Source organism: Pararge aegeria, chromosome 6, assembly GCF_905163445.1.
Source record: "Pararge aegeria chromosome 6, ilParAegt1.1, whole genome shotgun sequence".
In the NCBI taxonomy this organism is placed as follows: Eukaryota; Metazoa; Arthropoda; class Insecta; order Lepidoptera; family Nymphalidae; genus Pararge; species Pararge aegeria.
Window position 1 is genome coordinate 10265876 of NC_053185.1, and position 12750 is coordinate 10278625.

The following is a 12750-nucleotide window of genomic DNA, read 5'->3' on the forward strand; positions in this document are numbered from 1 at the left end:
TTAGTCATCATGCCTTTTGCAATTTTTTATGTGCAATTATACTTTCGATACATTTTTCTAGACGGCATTTCGAATCGAATGAGACATCGCTCATATTTTTAGGAACGTGATCAAGAATTAACAAGATTTTGAACTTGTTGACTAGCCTATGGGGACCGACGAACGCTGCATTTACCAATGTGGGGGTCGCCTTCCACCTTGGGACTCCAACGTCGATCGGTTATCCGGTCAATGTGACCCGCACGTTTCCACATCAGCCAACCTTACTTATTAGTTATTAAAATTGGCAAATGAATTTAACAAAGTTTTTATTTTATCAACAGGTCCTGTAGAAATGGATACTACGCCTTGTACGCCATCGCCATGTGGTGCTAATGCGCTATGTAGAGAAGTAGCTAGTGCACCTTCATGTGCTTGTATGCCTAATTACTTCGGTTCGCCCCCATATTGTAGGCCCGAGTGTTCAAGTAATAGCGAGTGCCCAATGAGTCAAGCTTGTATACATCAAAAATGTAGAGACCCATGTAACAACGCCTGTGGTCAAAATGCCAATTGTAAAGTGGTCAGTCATTCTCCGATATGTTTCTGTAATGTTGGATACGAAGGTGATCCATTTTCAAGTTGTCAAGTTCCCGTACAAATAATCTCGGAAAATATATCACCATGCACTCCATCCCCTTGTGGAGCTAATGCTGTATGTAAAGAACAAAACTCAGTAGGTTCTTGTAGTTGCTTGCCAGATTATACCGGAGATCCGTATGAAGGATGCCGTCCTGAATGTACAGTGAATACAGATTGTACACCTGACAAGAGCTGTATTCGAAACAAGTGTCAAGATCCTTGTCCTGGTACATGCGGTTCGATGGCTACGTGTGCCACTGTTAATCATTTACCGGTCTGCACTTGTTCTCCTGGTTTTACAGGAGATCCATACCGAAAATGTGACCTGCTAAAAGGTAGTTATACTTACTACATTGTACGTACATATTAATAATAAAATGTTAACGATTCGTTTTAATTCCAGAACTACATCAAGAGCCTGCCACTCCCTGCATACCAAATCCTTGTGGTCCAAACAGTGTATGTCATCCGGTTAATGGACAAAGCGCATGTTCGTGTATGTCTAATTATATCGGATCCCCACCCGGCTGCCGACCTGAGTGCACAGTTAGCTCAGAATGTCCAATCAACAAAGCCTGCATTAATCTTAAGTGTGACGATCCTTGCCCTGGTCACTGTGGAACCAATACTGACTGTAAAGTTTTTACTCACAGTCCTATTTGTTCCTGTAAGTCAGGTTTCACTGGCGATCCTTTTACGAGATGCGTTAAACAACGTAAGTTAACAAATACTTCCTGAAGACTTAAATTATTTAGTTCATAATGACATCGTCTTTTAATATTTATTAAATGTGCTTATCGTGATTTTATTCTAGCGCCAGTTCAGTTTATTCCTGATACACAAAGGAATCCTTGTACTCCCAATCCTTGCGGTGAAAACTCAATATGTAGAGACATTAATGGAGGACCATCTTGCTCTTGTATGCCTGATTTCCAAGGGCTCCCACCGAATTGTAGACCGGAATGTGCTATTAATCAAGATTGTCCATCGAATTTGGCATGTATTAATATGAAATGTCGTGACCCATGTCCGGGTAGCTGCGGACAAAGCGCAATATGCACAGTATTTAATCACTATCCAGCTTGCACTTGCACACCGGGCTTTACTGGTGATCCTTTCACAAACTGTTATGTTACTCCTATACAAGGTAAGATATAATTTAACAGTTTTATATACCTACATTTTATTTATAACATATCGTCTATGTCAACAATATGCTTTATACTTTTTAGATGTGCCGTTACAAGATCCCTGTAATCCATCACCCTGTGGATTCAATTCTGAATGCAATAATGGGGTATGCACATGTATTAACGAATACTACGGTGATCCTTATGTAGGATGCAAACCAGAATGCATAATAAATATGGACTGCTCGACGGACAAAGTATGCTCAAGAAATAAATGTGTAAATCCTTGTCCAGGAGCATGTGCTCCAACCGCTGAATGTAATGTTTACAACCACATTCCTATTTGCACATGTCCTCAAGATATGACCGGGAATGCTTTTAGAGAATGTTACAAAGTTGAAAGTAAGTAATATCAAATTTAATATTCAATTGTGTATTAGCCAGACTTACATAATTCATAAATAAAATTTAATGAGTAATTAATAAGTAAGTTATATAAGTGATGTATTTTTTACAGTTGTGCAAGTTCTACCATGTAACCCTAGTCCTTGCGGACCGAATAGTCAGTGTCGAACTACCAATAGCCAAGCAGTGTGCAGTTGTTTGCCTACATTTATTGGCTCTCCGCCATCGTGTCGACCAGAATGCAGTATTAGCGCTGAATGCCCACTAGACCAAGCTTGCAATAACCAGAAATGTATAAATCCTTGTAAAGGCAGCTGTGGATATAATGCAAGATGTGAAGTAGTCAACCATAACCCTATTTGTTCGTGTCCTGCTCAGTTTACTGGAGATCCATTTACAAACTGCAACCAAATTGGTTTGTATACTATTTCCATGTATTTTATTGATTTTACGTTTAAAACATATTAAATTTATGGTTAAGTGATACGTTTCTCTTTACAGTTGCAGTCCCGCTGGTACCTGTTGATCCTTGTACGCCATCACCGTGTGGCCCGTATTCAATATGCAGGGTGATCGGCGAATCGCCATCATGCTCGTGCCAGACGGATTATGTGGGTTCCCCGCCTAATTGTCACCCTGAATGTATTAGTAATTCTGAGTGCCCCAGCAACCAGGCCTGCATCAACAAGAAATGTAAAGATCCTTGCCCCGGAAGTTGTGGATACAATGCCGATTGTAAAATTGTTAGCCATGCCTTAGTATGTTCGTGTCCTTATGGTCAAACTGGGGATCCACTTGTTTCCTGCAGTCCCATCAAAGGTAAAAAGAATATTAACTGTTTTTTATATTTAATTCAATCTACCAGGCTCACAAAAATTACTGGGTAATATAATTAAATGTTCAGGGTCCCAGGACTTTCATTTATTGGATGATTGTTCTCACAGTTTATTTAGGTCAAAATAACATTAATACATAGTTAAAATAAGAATTTTGCATGTTTTCAGATTCTGTCATAGAATACAATTCACCATGTGAACCATCACCTTGTGGTCTAAATGCAGAGTGCACAGCAAGAAATTTTGCTGGCTCTTGTAAGTGCCTTGAAAATTTCATCGGTGATCCATATGAAGGTTGTCGCCCGGAGTGTGTCATTAATACTGACTGCAGCCCAACACAAGCTTGCATACAAAACAGATGTAAAGATCCTTGTCCGGGTATTTGTGCACCGAATGCAATATGCCAAGTCGTTAATCATCTACCATCATGCCACTGTCCACCTGGACTTACCGGAGACTCCTATTCATACTGTATAGATAAAGTAGAAGGTAAGACAAAATATTTAATTTACTGTAAATATTTACTAATAGATATACATACAGTATACACAACTCAGTATATTCGGTGGTTATTACACATTCTTTGAATTTACAGATATCGTTAAAGTAACACCCTGTACACCTTCACCTTGTGGGCCTAATAGTCAATGTCGCGAAGTTAACTCTCAAGCAGTATGCAGTTGCAGCAACACTTACATGGGCACACCACCAAATTGTCGCCCTGAATGCACAATCAATAGTGAATGTTCAACTGATAGGGCGTGTGTCAACCGAAAATGTGTAGACCCTTGCATAGGCCAATGTGGTAGAAACGCTAATTGCAGAGTAATCGGACATAATCCAATGTGTTCTTGTCAAGAACTCTACACGGGAGATCCATTTTCCTACTGTATGCCTCGTGAGTAAACTTTTCTCATCCTATTAAATCTAATCAAATAATCTACGTACTAAGTAAGTACTTTGTAAAAATAATTGACGTGAAATAATATAAAATTTTGTTTTCAAGAATCAGTTGCTATATCTCCGCCGCCACAAGTAAATCCGTGCATACCTTCACCCTGTGGAGCAAATTCATTGTGTGAAGAACAAGGTGGTATTCCTCGATGCAGTTGTCTTCCAAACTACATGGGTATACCACCTCGCTGCAGGCCTGAATGCACCATCAATTCGGAATGCAGCGCCGTCAAAGCCTGTATAAACAGTCGGTGCGCGGATCCTTGTCCAGGCGCATGTGGAAGCAACGCTCAATGTATAGTCAACAACCATCTACCTATCTGTTCCTGTCTTCCAAGTTACAACGGTGATCCATTCACACTTTGCAATCCAATTATTAAAGGTCGGTATTCAAAATAAACTAGTAAAAAATCAAATCAATTAAATCAAATTCTGTAATGATAAAAATATTTTTTTCATTTTGTAGATGTCGAACTAATTGACCCGTGTTCACCATCTCCTTGTGGAACTAACTCCATATGCAATGATGGTGTTTGCTCTTGCTTGCCGGAATATTATGGAGACCCTCACTTTGGATGTAAACCAGAATGTGTATTAAATTCCGATTGTCAACGTAACAAAGCTTGCATAAGAAACAAATGTAGTGATCCTTGCGTTGGAACATGTGGAAGTGATGCGACCTGCGATGTTATTAACCACATACCCGTGTGCTCTTGTCCAATCGGAACTTCAGGAGATCCTTTCCACTACTGTACCCAATTAATTGGTATGCCGAATTTTATTGTATATATTGAATAAAGTACCTATCGAATACTATACCTTAATAACCTTTTTTTCTCTTTCTAGAAGTTGTTAACAGAAATCTATGTGATCCGTCACCATGTGGACCATTTAGCCAGTGCAGAGAGGTAAATGGGCATGCCGTATGCGTTTGTATGCAAGGATATGTTGGTAGTCCACCAAACTGTCGCCCGGAATGTACTGTAAGCTCCGATTGTAGCTTGAATCAAGCTTGTTCAAATCAAAAATGTTTAGATCCATGTCCTGGTGCTTGTGGTAGAAACACACATTGCATTGTTGTTAATCATAACCCAGTATGCACATGCCTGTCTGGGTTTTCTGGAGATCCATTTTCAGTCTGTCAACTCATTGGTTGGTATATTTATTTTAAATTGTTCTTACCTTTTGTACCTATATTGTTGTATTGCTATAATTATTTTATTTATTTTTTTCTCATTTTAGTTGCCCAACCAACAGTCAAAGTAAATCCTTGTTTACCTTCGCCTTGTGGACCTAGCTCAATATGTACAGAAAATGGAGATAGTGCAGATTGTAAATGCTTGCCACAATTTATAGGGGTACCACCCAACTGTCGCCCTGAATGTACTAGTAACAGCGAATGCCAAACTAATATGGCTTGCATAAATAGAAAATGCCAAGATCCTTGTCCAGGTTCTTGTGGATTAAATGCTCAATGCAGAGTCGTGAGTCACACTCCGATATGTTTATGCCAAAGCGACTACACTGGTGATCCTTTCGTATACTGCAATATTATCACTGCCCAAATAACACAAGAAAGACCGACACCGTGCATACCGTCTCCTTGTGGTGCTAACGCTGAATGCAGAGAACAAAATGACATAGGATCTTGTACGTGTCTTCCAGGCTATTTCGGTGATCCCTATGTATCATGCAAGCCGGAATGTGTATTAAATTCAGATTGTGCGTCTAACAAAGCTTGTCACCTTAATAAATGTCGGGATCCTTGTCCAGGCACTTGTGGTATAAATGCGTTCTGCAATGTTGTCAATCACGTGACCAGCTGTAGCTGTCCTGAACAACACTATGGTGACCCGTATAAAATTTGTACTTTTAAACCTCAAGGTAATTTAGTATTTCATACTTCATACTTTTTTTACATATTAACAATGTAATTATTGTACAACAAATACATTGTCTTCTCATTGGTGACAACTTAGTTCATGGCGCTATCAATCTCGGTCATAAACATAACAATTGAAACAAATTCAAATGTTAGAGTTTATCATCTGAGGCTGCCACCCCTTTAACCTAATAGTTTCCACGGAAACCATGATTTAAAACCCAATATTCGGTCTTATCTGCACCTACCAAGATTCCAAGTCTTACACAAAACTTCATAGTTATTATAAAATAATGCCCTTTTCATTAATATGTTATAAATATTTGTATTTCAGTGGAAAATGTTGATCCTTGCAATCCTTCTCCATGTGGACCGAATGCTCGATGTAATGTTCAAAATGATTTAGCTATCTGTACATGTTTGAGTGGATACCAAGGATCACCGCCTGACTGCCGGCCGGAATGTGTCACAAGTGCTGAATGTTCTCTAGATAAACTGTGCGAAGATTTTAAATGCATAAACCCGTGCCCTAGAGGTTGTGGCGTTAACACAAACTGCCGAGTAATCAAACATAATCCGATTTGCTCCTGTAAGGAAGGATATACCGGGGATCCATTTTCAGTTTGCTACATCATCGAAACTAAACCATCTAAAGTTGAGCCATCAAATCCTTGCTTACCGTCGCCCTGTGGGCCAAACGCTGAATGCCGAAACATAGGTGGAATTCCTTCATGTGCTTGCGTTATTGGATTCTTTGGAAGTGCACCTAACTGTAAGCCCGAATGTGTACTCAACACTGACTGCAGCAACAATAAAGCATGTATAAACATGAAGTGTCAAAATCCATGCCTAGGATCTTGCGGATTGTCTGCCGTTTGCGATGTCGTTAACCATGTACCTATGTGCTCTTGCCCCGCTGGATATGAAGGAGATCCATTTGTTTCATGTTCTATAAAGAAAGCAGGTAAAACATTTTTGAAAAAATTTAAAATGAGATAATTACATGGCCAACATTTTTGGTTTTATAGCGTAAATTAACAATAAAATAAGCAAAAACTAATTACAAAATTACTTGCAGAAATCCTTCAAGAAATAAATCCGTGCAATCCCTCGCCATGTGGTCCTAACGCCATTTGTAGCAACAATGGGGAATGCAAATGCCTTCCAGAATATCATGGAGATCCATACTTTAGTTGTCGTCCTGAGTGTGTGCTTAGCACAGACTGTTCACTATCCCAGACGTGTGTGCGAAACAAATGTATCGATCCATGTATTGATATGTGTGGAAGAAATGCTGAATGTAATGTTTATAACCATGTCGCTGTATGCAGCTGTCCTAGTGGGATGACTGGAAATTCTTTTACTGAATGCATACAAATTCAAAGTAAGTGGATAACTAAAGATAGCTTTCCTCTACCTGGAATAAATTAAAGTGGAAATTAGTGTAAAGGTATTCATTTTATTTACCGCTCAACAAGTAAACTCGCTGCGATAAAGTTACGTAGTTATGGTTTACTAGCGGTTGAAACATAAAAATGATGTACTAAATAATTAAAATAAATACTCATTATTACTATCATATATAAAACTATCATAGTTAAGCCATAATAGCAGTCTTGAGGTAGCCAATAGAACATTACGCTACCATATCTTTAGTTTACATGAGTCAAATCGCGAGGGCCAGCTATGTTAATGATATTTTTTCTTCGTACCACCAGTATTCACGTAAAATAATTATTTATTCTGTAGTTGAATATGATAAGAAATTATTCTTTTATTTAAGATACCATCATAAGACCTTGTGACCCTTCACCTTGTGGACCAAACAGTATGTGCAGAGATTTAAATGGCCAAGCGATTTGTACATGCGTACAAGGATTCATTGGAAATCCACCCAGTTGCAGACCCGAATGCATTCAAAGTGCCGACTGTCCGGCATTCTTAGCATGCATTAACCGAAAATGTCAAGATCCTTGTCCAGGTTCATGTGCAGCTAATGCTGTGTGTAACGTACGAAACCACAATCCAATTTGTTCCTGCCCACAGAGGTACACCGGATCTCCGTTCACACATTGCTATGGTAAATATAGTACCCCGATCTCAATAGGTATAAAGATACATTTGCAAAATATATGGCAATATGGTATGTTTCAGTTTAAAAATCACCAAATATAATTTTTAAATGCCTTAAAACCTTCCACCTAAAATTCATTAATGATTAATAAAGATTTACATATACTTAATTTTTGCCCAAAATGGATTTTATTCTTGACTATTCTTAGGAGTATAACAATCTGTCTGTATTGCCAAAGTTATCCGAAATGGCAAGTCCCATGAGAAATTACGGATTTCGATTCTTTTCGAGTTTAAGATATATTTGGTAGGCGAACAAATAAATGAAATAACAAATGAGCAATTTTACTAGACACGCACAAAATTTTTGATTACCCAGAGCCAATTAAGTTTAGTTTATTGGTTCTAAACATTTTATTACGAGTGAAAACAAAACAAAAAATTAATAGATTTTGTATTTTTCAGTCCAGATTATAGAAGAACTACCTAGTAACCCATGCGCATCATCACCTTGCGGACCCAATAGCATTTGTCAATCAGCTCCTAATACTGATTCTTACACTTGCTCTTGCCAACCCACGTTTGATGGAAATCCGCCTAACTGCAAAAGAGAATGTACCGTCAATGAAGAGTGCCCATCTAGTAAAACATGCATAAATTATAAATGCAAAGATCCATGTCCAGATTCCTGTGGATTTAATACATTATGTACAGTTCGGCATCATATTGTTATGTGTTCATGCAAAGAGGACTACACGGGAGATCCATTTGCGTCATGCCAACAAGTTACTCAGGTGATCAAACCGCAAGATCCCTGTGATGCCGCACCCTGTGGCACAAACGCCCGTTGTAAAGTTTTAGTTAATGGCGCCGCTACTTGCATTTGCGAGTTTGGATATTTTGGTAACCCATACGAATTCTGCAGACCTGAATGTGTTGTAAATACTGACTGCCCATTTAACAAAGCTTGTATAAGAAACAAATGTGAAGATCCGTGCCCAGGAGTCTGCGGTACAACTGCCATTTGTGACGTCATCAATCATTTGCCAATTTGTAAATGTTCTCCGGGATACACGGGCAACCCATATTCATACTGCCATAATATTATTTATGAACCAAGTAAGAACAATAACAATATCACTTTATGAATAATTTTTAAATAAATAATAATTGATTTCTCAAAATACTTTTTTGTTATAGCTCCCGCACCACAAAGACCTTGTGTTCCAAATCCATGTGGAAGTAATAGCATTTGCAGAGATAATAGCGGTATTGCTTCTTGTTCTTGTTTACCTGAGTACATCGGATTCCCACCAAATTGTCGTCCAGAATGTACCGTAAATTCAGAATGCGAGAAGTCAAAGAGTTGTGTAAACCAAAAATGTGTTGACCCATGTATCGGAGTATGTGGACAAAATGCAAACTGCAAAGTAATTAACCACTCACCTATTTGCTCGTGTCGGGAACGCTACGAAGGTGATCCGTTTACAAGATGCATTTTAATAGAGGGTAAGATCAGTTTTTTGAACATTATAATTATACATTTGAATAATTATTTCGGCGATTGTTAATGGAAGGTTACCATTTATTTGTTACAGATGTACCTTCTAGTGATATTAACCCATGTACACCATCGCCTTGTGGGCCTAACTCAATTTGCCAGGCTATAAACAAGATACCGATGTGCACATGTTTGGATAACTTTATTGGACATCCACCAAACTGTAAACCAGAATGCACTGTAAACTCAGATTGCCCTTATAGTACAGCCTGTATTAATCGCAAATGTCAAGATCCTTGCGTCGGTTCATGTGGTCTACAAACTATTTGCCAAGTGCATCAACATTCTGCTGTTTGCAGCTGTATTGAAGGGTATACAGGAAATCCATTTGAAAGTTGCTACACCATTGAAGTAATAGGTAATATCAAAGTTATATTTTACTTAGAAAGGGAAAAATATACCTACATTAGATATTGTTTGTAATGTTTTTTTTTCATTTCAGAACATGTACCTACTGTATACGACAGATGTAATCCGAGCCCTTGTGGAGCAAATACTGATTGTAATGAAGGAGTTTGTACTTGTAAAACAAACTTTTTCGGAAATCCTTACTTAAGTTGTAGACCTGAATGCACCCACAACTCTGACTGTTCAACAAATCAAGCATGTATCAATAATAAATGTGTTAATCCTTGCTTAAACCTATGTGGTCAAAATGCGACATGCGACGTATACAATCACATACCTATGTGTAGCTGTCCGCGAAACACTATAGGAAATGCCTTCTTTGCGTGCACACCTCTCGAAGGTTAGAAAATAAGTATAAATAAAATAGTAATTCAATTCAATTTAATAGAAAATTAAATAATTTTCTATTTCTGCCCAATTTAACAAATTTCATATTTACTTTTCAGTAGAGCAGGAGAAGCAAAATCCATGTGTTCCTTCTCCGTGCGGCCCTAACAGTCAATGTCGCACAATTCAGAATCAAGCTATGTGTTCTTGTCTTTTGGGTTATAATGGAGTACCGCCGTCTTGTCGGCCTGAATGTTTAGTTGATTCAGAGTGCACTAGTCTCATGTCATGTTCTAATCAGAAGTGCATAAATCCATGTGAAGGTTCGTGCGGACTTAACGCAGAATGCAAAGTTCACAACCACAAGCCTATATGCTATTGCCGAAGTGGATTAACTGGAGACCCATTTACACGGTGTTTAAGTATTCCATGTAAGTTATTTGAAATAAAAATAAGAATTCTATACAAAACTTTAACTTTATTCATAACACAATAAAAATATTTTTATTATATTTCCAGATGAAATTCCTGCAACTAAGTTACCTTGCACACCTTCGCCATGTGGACCGAATTCTTTATGTCGTGAAGTTGGTGAAACGCCATCTTGTACATGCTTGACTGGCTTTATTGGAAGTCCACCATACTGTCGTCCTGAATGTATTACAAATAGTGAATGTACTTTCGAAAAATCATGTATAAACAATAAGTGTGCCGATCCGTGTATTGGTGCCTGTGGTCGCAATGCAGAATGTCGAGTGATCAGTCATTCACCATTGTGTTCCTGTAGTTCTGGCTACGAAGGGGATGCTTTTGATGAATGTCACCTTATTAAAGGTATTCATATAATATTTTGTATATATCTTGGTTTAGAGCGAAATATTCAATTTGTCTTACGACCATATTTAAACATTTTCTGAAACATATGTGATTACCTAACTAATATTGTAAATATTTTTAGTGTCGATTCAAATACCAACAGCGCAAGTCAAGCCATGTTCACCAAATCCATGTGGACCTAACGCTATATGTCAAGAACGAAATGAAGCCGCAAGTTGTATGTGCGTAAGCGGATTTTTTGGAAACCCTTACGAAGGGTGCCGGCCTGAGTGTTTGCTGAACTCTGACTGTCCGCAACATTTAACCTGTATAAACAATAAATGCAAAGACCCTTGTATAGGATATTGTGGTATAAATTCTGAATGTCAAACAGTGAATCACGTAGCTAAATGCTATTGCATTAATGGATACGTGGGTAATCCATATGATCGCTGCGCTATAAAAGAAGGTATTTTTCTTATTCATATTTATTTGAAATATTATTTTTTGTTGTCAGCCTCTTACTTAATATGCCTTTGTTCACAGAAAACCCAAGAGATCAATGTAATCCATCACCATGTGGACCAAACAGTATATGCAGAAACGTCAATGAGCAAGCTATATGTACTTGCCTACCGGGATTTATAGGCAACCCACCTAACTGTAAACCAGAATGTGTAACAAGTTCGGATTGCCCACTTACAGAGGCCTGCATTAAGCAAAAATGCATAGATCCTTGCATTGGAACATGCGGAGAAAATGCTCAATGCCGTGTGCACCGCCATAGTCCGTACTGCACTTGCCTTAATGGTTTTGAAGGAGATCCATTTATAAAATGTACAAAAGTACCGATATTTACGACACCGGTTTCTAGTTCTTGTGAACCAAACCCTTGTGGTCCGTTTGCTACTTGTAGAGACGTAGATGGATCGGCGTCTTGCAGTTGCAAACCGGGTTACCTTGGAGTACCCCCACGATGCTCCCCGGAATGTACAATTAATGAAGATTGTTCAAAAGATAAGGCTTGTGTACGCGAAAAATGCGTCGATCCTTGCATAGGGTCCTGTGGCGATAATGCAGAATGTCGTGCAATGAACCACCTTGCTATTTGTACTTGTTCGATAGGCTACAGAGGAGACCCATTCGTTAGGTGCTACGAAATAGTTAAAGGTATGTTAGAACACAATCAAAGTCCATAATCTTTAAACAAAATATGTTGTTTACTGTAAAATACCAATATTAAAATTTCTCAAACGAGGGTTACCAAAATATGAAAACTAAAAATTCCAAACTTTTCCTATTTCATGTACCTTTTGAATACTTTTTTTTTACAAAAATTTTGGCATCTGGTAAAAATTATGCCAGGGACTAAATGAAATATACGTTTTCACAATACACTTAATAACTTTTTTTTATTTTGTTTGTACAGATATAACAACTGTGCCGCTGGATGCTTGCGCAACATCGTCTTGTGGTATTAATGCCATATGTGATAATGGTACTTGTTCGTGTATTCTAGGATATCATGGCAATGCTTACATCGAATGTCGACCAGAGTGTACAACTGACAATGAATGTCAAAAACAATTGGCTTGTGTTAATTATAAATGTATTGATCCTTGTAAAAATGCATGCGGTTTAGATGCAATATGCAATGTGTATAATCACTTAGCAATATGTGAATGTCCAGCACCACTACAAGGGGATCCGTTTATAGCTTGCCGGCGTATCATAGGT

At 38.2% G+C, this 12750-nt stretch overlaps 1 protein-coding gene across 1 annotated transcript in view; it reads left to right on the plus strand.

The window, feature by feature from the left end:
- Nucleotides 1-12750, plus strand: part of LOC120624656 — a 111844-nt gene that overhangs the window by 86528 nt on the left and 12566 nt on the right. Inside the window, exons 94-117 of the mRNA XM_039891324.1 lie at nucleotides 324-956; nucleotides 1025-1336; nucleotides 1436-1768; nucleotides 1854-2153; nucleotides 2269-2571; nucleotides 2658-2975; nucleotides 3161-3481; nucleotides 3588-3890; nucleotides 3999-4328; nucleotides 4413-4712; nucleotides 4793-5098; nucleotides 5189-5830; nucleotides 6163-6792; nucleotides 6907-7212; nucleotides 7612-7908; nucleotides 8367-9020; nucleotides 9102-9410; nucleotides 9500-9820; nucleotides 9905-10210; nucleotides 10317-10628; nucleotides 10717-11031; nucleotides 11156-11482; nucleotides 11560-12183; nucleotides 12443-12748. Of these exons, the coding sequence (XP_039747258.1) occupies nucleotides 324-956; nucleotides 1025-1336; nucleotides 1436-1768; nucleotides 1854-2153; nucleotides 2269-2571; nucleotides 2658-2975; nucleotides 3161-3481; nucleotides 3588-3890; nucleotides 3999-4328; nucleotides 4413-4712; nucleotides 4793-5098; nucleotides 5189-5830; nucleotides 6163-6792; nucleotides 6907-7212; nucleotides 7612-7908; nucleotides 8367-9020; nucleotides 9102-9410; nucleotides 9500-9820; nucleotides 9905-10210; nucleotides 10317-10628; nucleotides 10717-11031; nucleotides 11156-11482; nucleotides 11560-12183; nucleotides 12443-12748 (9108 nt within the window). The remainder of the gene's footprint in view (nucleotides 1-323; nucleotides 957-1024; nucleotides 1337-1435; nucleotides 1769-1853; nucleotides 2154-2268; nucleotides 2572-2657; nucleotides 2976-3160; nucleotides 3482-3587; nucleotides 3891-3998; nucleotides 4329-4412; nucleotides 4713-4792; nucleotides 5099-5188; nucleotides 5831-6162; nucleotides 6793-6906; nucleotides 7213-7611; nucleotides 7909-8366; nucleotides 9021-9101; nucleotides 9411-9499; nucleotides 9821-9904; nucleotides 10211-10316; nucleotides 10629-10716; nucleotides 11032-11155; nucleotides 11483-11559; nucleotides 12184-12442; nucleotides 12749-12750) is intronic.